Here is a 6,886-nt window from a genome sequence, read left to right as displayed (position 1 = left end):
TAGTGGTTCTCTTATCAGTTAGTTAGGTGGTTAGAATGTTAGTAATCAGTTATGAATTATTAAGATTATGGAAGTAGTTGGGTATAAAAAGAATGTATCCAAGAATAATAAACCGAGTTCTTCTGTGTTCTTAAATCTTTTCAGTTAATGATCACAAATCTTTTTACTTTGGAAAAAGTTCAAAAATCCCTCTATGCTTTTTCTTGGAATCATTTACCTCTTTATAAATTTTTTTTATCATTTACCCTTTTATAATTTTTTTCACTCAATCCACCTTTTAACACTACTAAAAATTAAATTAAACCGTTCATTTTGTCTCTGTAAAAAGAACCACTGTGAGCTTACTGAAATTCCTGATGTTTTTATAAGAATTATTCCAAGTTATATTGAGCATATCGAAATTGAGCGAGTCTGAAGGCTGAAGCTTAACAACATTGATACTTTGAGTCATGGTTTGTGCCTTCAACACCTATATTATGTTAAGCTTTATTTTGTTTGTGGAAACATTGAGAAAAAGAGCGGGGAAGATAGATAGTAGTAGATGAAGCCTTAGGAAATTAAAGACAGATTTGTTTTCCTTTAAACCAAATATTTACATAAATACATAGCTATAAGCTAACGTTGAACCATCGCTTTCATATAATTACTTAGCTAGTTTTCGTTTATAAGCAACTTCTCCCTGGTCGTATCCCGTGTCATGGCTTTTGTTCATATAATTAATGGGATTTATTATTCTTATGTTACATAAGAAAAAGCTTATCTTCTTCTGTACACACAAATTCAAGATGGATCCTATTTTTTTTTCTCTCTTCCCTTAAAAGTGGACCGCACTTATACAAATAAGTCAGTAGAAGATAATTATTATCTTCTACTACATGAGAAAACTATTACCTATAATTAATATGCCATTTTTTGTTCTCAAACTAATCCATTTTTTTATAATATTTCTCTATTTATGCCACTTATACATGCATGTATGGTTTTTTTTTTAAAAATTCTTTTACTCATCTTATCCATAAGTTATTGATGCTTTAAAATTTTATTTATTTTTTAAATAGAATTTGTGTGATTTAATTGATAAATTTAGCAATGTAGACTTGTGGATTAACTTGCATCGAGTTCAAAACTCACTTGAACTTTCTTTTTTAGTAGATAACTCACTTGAACTTGCAACTCAATAGTATCACACTTGCTTTGCTCTTGCCACATGTGTCGCGTGGATTTCAAACGCCAGCACTGAAAAAACAAAGAACAAAATCCAAAAGTAAGTCGGCGAAAGAAACCAAAAAAATACATGCAAGCATAAGTGGCAGGGAAAATACTTTAACAAGTGAATTAATTTGATAATTTATTTAAAAAAAATCATTATATTTACAATTTTTTATCAGTTTTTTTTATCATTATTTTCGTCAATTCGACAATTATAATTTATCGAATTATATTTATTATTAATTTTTAATTTTTAATAAATTATAACTGTTAGATTAACAGAAATCAACGGTAAAAAAAATAAGTTATAAAATATTTAAATTATAACAATAACACCCTCCTAACAAAAAAAAAAAAAGGTTATAAAATATTTAAATTATAACAATAACACCCTCCTAACAAAAAAAAAAAAAAAGTTGCATATTTTGGGTACAAAAATCGTTAATCATAGTTAGCTATATCTTTTTCCATCCACTGTATCATGAAGCATGGGATATATATATATAAAGGGCCCAAGTTGCGAAGGCTTGAGGAAATCTTATACAACATGACAAAGCAGAGAAAAGAAAGCAAATTCATCAGGTACATGAAGACACCTTTCAGGTTCCTGATCAAGGTTAGGGACATGTACGTCCAAGGCATGATCAAGTGCTCCAACCACTTATCCTATGTGGACGCCACCATGGTATGCCCCACTGCTCAGTTTTACGCCATTCCTAGGTCCTTCAGCGTTAACTCAGCCAGATCTAGCGCAAGCGACGTGGACTTCAAGGAGCTCATGAGGGTTTCTTCTCTAAGGAGCCATGGTCATCGTGCTGAGTTGGGTGAAGCAGCAGTTAAAGTGTCTCGATGTCGCAGCGTGGGAATTGGAACAATCGATGAAGAAGAGCCATGTGATCACTTTGGAGATGATATCAAGGTCAAGCCTCATGTTTATCCGCGAAGCAAAAGTTATGCCATTGGCAGAGGAGGAACAGGGCTATTTTAATTAAAATTAATTTCTTCACAACAGCAAAAAAAACATGTATGGAAATGAGTTGTTGTTCTCTTGTATCTGTTTTAATTTGTGAAAATATTATTCTCTTTAGTTACTGGCTCGATTAGCCTTCAGACCCCAGAGTGTTGCTTGAGCCAAAGGTATGTGAGAAGGCTTGAACGTGAAATATGCTTGAATTCCAAGTACAAATTGTTATGTGAATTTGTAGCAATGAAAATTTAGTTTTAATTAACCAAGGAGTTTTGTTTTGTCTACTAGGATCTAGGATTGTCTCCTAACATTTCTCAACATCCTTTTTCTTAGGTAGTGTTTGGTTCCTGAAAATTTTTTACCATAAAATATTGATGTAAAATTTGGGTTAAAAAGTCTGATGTATGTTTGGTTGAAAATAAAAATTAGATGGGAAAAATATCTTCAATTACGAAAGTAACCTTTATTTTAAAAGTTTGAAATGATCACGTGTGCTTAAGAAAGAAGGGTAAATGTGTCATGTCATTCATCCCTTTTTCATTTATCCGATTTCTTCCAACAATTCCACCTTTACAAAGGACTTCCTAAATCGTACAGACTCTCGTTTTTTACTCATTTCTCTCAATTGCTAGGCAAAGTATTTTGATGGGCAAATCTACCACAATGCTTCAACCAAACGTGGAGATGTCTCTTACCCACATGCACTTCTCCATGAATATTTTCACTTCTCTCCGACCAAACACTACTTAAAAAAAAGAAAAAGTTAATGCAAATAAATTTATTTTGTTTATTTTTTAAATTCTATTCTCTCGGAGTTGCAGTTGAAAAAATTGCTCATTGGAGGAGTCACATCATCCTTTCTTCCCGGAAAGGTTGTGTGAGAAGGAGACTATACGGGAGTGAGTAGCTATAGTTGTTAAATCGATTTATTAAAAAAGCTGGCATGGACTTTGGCTACCGGTGCCTGAAAAATAATACTTCTAATTAAATTAAAGTTATTATTTATTAACCTTTAAAGCAATAAATTCTGATATACCCATTAAAATCTGGATGTCAACGAAATAGTAAAATATAGAGGAGTTTCCTTAGGATAATCAAAACTAATGGCTATTTATTTGACACCGAGAATTGAATTTTTGATTACCCAAGTTCACTGATCAATCTACTTTCTTGTTTAGCCTAGTGGCTAATGTTAATGTATATTAATTTTTAGATCAAATTCAGTAACAATGTGTGACTTATGGATGACTTGCTGCATCACCACTTTCATTGATATTATAATATAATTGTAAATGGATAGTTTCATGTTTGAGTGCCGCATACTCAACATGTCTAATCTCAATTAACTGGGGTTGGTTCATTTAATTAATTTTTTATTTATAACAACTGTATGACTTTACTTTCAATTCAAAAATTATCTGTTAGGCAGTGTTTGTTTCAAGACTTCTGTTGATTTCCCCAGGTAAGTGATTTTAAGTTTGTCAATTGTCTGCGTTTGTTTCACGGATTCTCAATTTTTATCTATGAATATCAGTTAGCTAGCTATCCACAGTTACACGTTAAAAAAAGAAGAAAAGTACTGTTCCTGACTGCTACTTTGAACATGGTATTTCTATAAAAATCAGATAAGTTGATATAGTGATACAAAACATTGACAATATTATCCCTCACAGGTGAGCAAAGTTTGCACAATAAGTTTTGTAAAAGCTAAAGGGTTATTTTTAAAAGGATAATTTTGTAATTTCAATAAATTTTCTCATTAATATTTTATATTCAACCAAACACACATTCATGAATTTCACTCAATTTTCCTGGTAAAATTTTTTCCAACCAAACAACTTTTTTTACAGTTTCCTACCAAACTCACTTTCCAACCATTTCCCTATCAATTACATTTACCTAGTATTCAAAAAATTTCTCCTCAACCAAACGCCCCCTTAATAACTAGTTTGTAATCCCACTATAAATAGTAATTGAATTTGCAAATTGCCTCGATTTTAGATTCTCCCCTTCGTTCTAATGTATGTCTATATAAATTACATCTCTGTTTTTGTATAAAAGTACAAAAATAAGTAAAACAACAAAGAGAGATCATTGTTGGCGTAGGTTACTCTCGTTTAAGGCAAAAGCACCGTCGTAAGAAGAATTGCCATAAGATATATCTAGTGAAAGCTGATTTGATATATTTTTTCAAAGTAGAGCAGTCAGTCCCGTAGACAAATGCAATGTGACCAATTTCGTAAGCCTCTCAGACGACGCTGCCCTCCATATCAGCAAATTCATGCAGGTTACAAGCAGTCCCGCCAATAATGATTACGGGACTCAATCCCGTCAATATATGTTACGGCACTAAGGTACTTTTGTTAGAAAAATCAAAGAAAAGAGAATTTTGTGAGAGGAAACAAGATTTGTAATTGACCTTAAATTAACATGTCCTAATCTATTATGCCATAAATTAGAAGACTCAAGCAAGTAAACAGAAGTAGTAGTATTATTAATAATATTGAAATTGTTTACAGTCATCACATTCAGTTTGAAAAGGCCCTCACTAAGGTAGCCCTTTTCAATATACACATCATTCTTAGTAAGTACAAACTTATCAGAAACAAATACAAGTTTAAAGCCATTATTGCTTAACAGAGATCCAGAAACTAAGTTCTCGCGAATATCAGGCACATGGAGCACACCATTCAGTGTCACTATCTTGCCAGATGTCATCTTCAAAGCCACTTTGCTCACACCTTCAACTTTTGAAGTAGATGAGTTACCCATATAAAGTTTCTCATCATTATCAGTGGGAGTATAGGAGGAGAACATCCACTTGTTTGAACAAACATGTCTGGTGGCACCAGTGTCCACCCACCATTCCTTAGAGTCTCCCATCAGATTGCACTCCATAACCACTGCTGCAAGATTCAGTTCTTCAACCTGATCAGCAATATCAACCATATTGGCTTAGTGCTCTTCTTCTTATTATTGAACTTTTGTGGCTTCCTCTGATCTTTCTTTTGTTCCTTCTTACAATCCTTTGCACGGTGGCCAGGATTCCCACAATTGTAACAGTTGCCTTTGAACTTTTTGCCCTTTCCTTGCTTAGCATTTCCATCTTCAGAATATTTCCTCTTCTTTGACTTTGATCTCTCTTCAACTACATTAGCCTTAGAGATCATAGGATTGTTGCCATTCCTCTTGTCAGACATCTTATTGTCTTCTTTTATTCTCAATCTCGTAACCGATCTTCAAGTGACAATTCCTTGCACTTATGCTTCAGATAATTCTTGAAGTCTCTCCAAGAATTTGGTAATTTTTCTATGAAAGCAGCAACTTGGAAAGACTCACTAAGAGACATTCCTTCTGCATGAATTTCATGCACAATCACTTGAAGTTCCTCAACTTGACTCACAACAAATTTGGAGTCTTGCATCTTGAAGTCCAAGAATATGCCAACTATGAATTTCTTCAAGGCAGCATCCTCATTTTTATACTTATTGTCCAGACTATCCCAAAGTTCCTTACTAGTCTTTAGGTTACAGTACACATTACACAATGTCTTGTCCAGAGCATTGAGAATATAGTTCCTGCAAAGGAAGTCAGAATGCTTAAAAGCATCAATGACAACAACCTTTTCCTTGTCAGATTCTTCTCCCTCATTCAGTTTAGGAGAATCTTCCTTGAGGAAACGGTCCAGACTCAGAGTTGTCAAATAAAACAACATCTTTTATTGCCAGCATTTGAAATTTGTTCCATTCAGTTTTTCAGGCTTATCAGCATGCATTGGAACAGAGGCAGTAAGATTGGCAGCGTTTGCACTTACACTAGCCATTTCTGTTACACAAACAAAATTTGAAATTAATGACACAGATTAATTTATCACACAGATTAATCACATAGTAAATAAAAACAGAAACAGTATATAAAAATAAAACAAAATATACTGATCACAGGTTCAAAACACCAAATTGTCTTAAGATTGTTATTGAAGACAGTGGGTGATATTATATCACTAATAGATTTGAACCCATGTATAAAGCAGAAGAGGTAGATGATCAGAATTATCACTATGCAATTATAAATATTAAAAACCAAACTTACTTGATATGTATGAAACAAACAGAATCAGAATAATGAAAATGCAGTATCAGAGGAATAAAATTCGAGCCCACAGAACGTGTCTCCTTAAGACAATTTGCCCCCTCAGTGATGCTAAAGGTTGATGGACACTTGTCTCCCAGGATAGAACAGATTTCGTCTGAAGAATGGTGGCACTACCAATCAACAGTCTAAACGAACACAACAATTGCCAGAGAAAAGTACACCGGAGGATGAACAAAAGTATGCAAACCGGAAGAGAAGAAAAATTCCGACAGAGTTTCAGTGCAGAAAATTGAATAAATTTCTGAAAGTGTCAGTGTCTATTTATAGACACTGACCGGTCACGATGAACAGTCGCCGGCGGCAAACCTTCGTGTCTGACGGCAGCGAACGGGTGCGACCGGTGACCGTTCCGATGAACATGTACTACCGGTGACCGGTTCGCGAAAGGGAAGAACCGGTTCGGTTCAAAATTGTTCAAAAAATTGGCGGGTAGAAACGTTTGGGTTCGAAGTTTTTGGAGGGAAGCAACGGATACATTTTTGGACAAAATATTAAAAAATAATTATTTTTATTACACAACCGAACCGAACCAATCCGAGTCGAGGTCCGTCCAGC

The 6,886-nt window shown here is 33.9% G+C and overlaps 1 protein-coding gene across 1 annotated transcript; it reads left to right on the top strand.

Annotated features, from left to right (window-relative positions):
• The first annotated feature begins 1,756 nt into the window (after nucleotides 1-1,756).
• Nucleotides 1,757-2,197, top strand: LOC133303189 (uncharacterized). The gene has a single exon (XM_061503066.1). The coding sequence runs from the start codon at nucleotides 1,757-1,759 to the stop codon at nucleotides 2,195-2,197; it is 441 nt and encodes a 146-aa protein (XP_061359050.1).
• The last annotated feature ends 4,689 nt before the right edge of the window (nucleotides 2,198-6,886 follow it).

This window comes from Gastrolobium bilobum, unplaced genomic scaffold (genome assembly GCF_033153095.1).
Source record: "Gastrolobium bilobum isolate Gb01-03AN ecotype WA unplaced genomic scaffold, APGP_CSIRO_Gbil_v1 utg2492, whole genome shotgun sequence".
Classification (NCBI taxonomy): Eukaryota; Viridiplantae; Streptophyta; class Magnoliopsida; order Fabales; family Fabaceae; genus Gastrolobium; species Gastrolobium bilobum.
The sequence above is the reverse complement of the archived record's forward strand: the minus strand, read 5'-3'. Positions and strand labels throughout refer to the sequence as shown.

Coding starts and splice junctions, on each gene's coding strand:
- LOC133303189 (XM_061503066.1), top strand. CDS start 1,757: ATGACAAAGCAGAGAAAAGAAAGCAAATTCATCAGGTACATGAAGACA.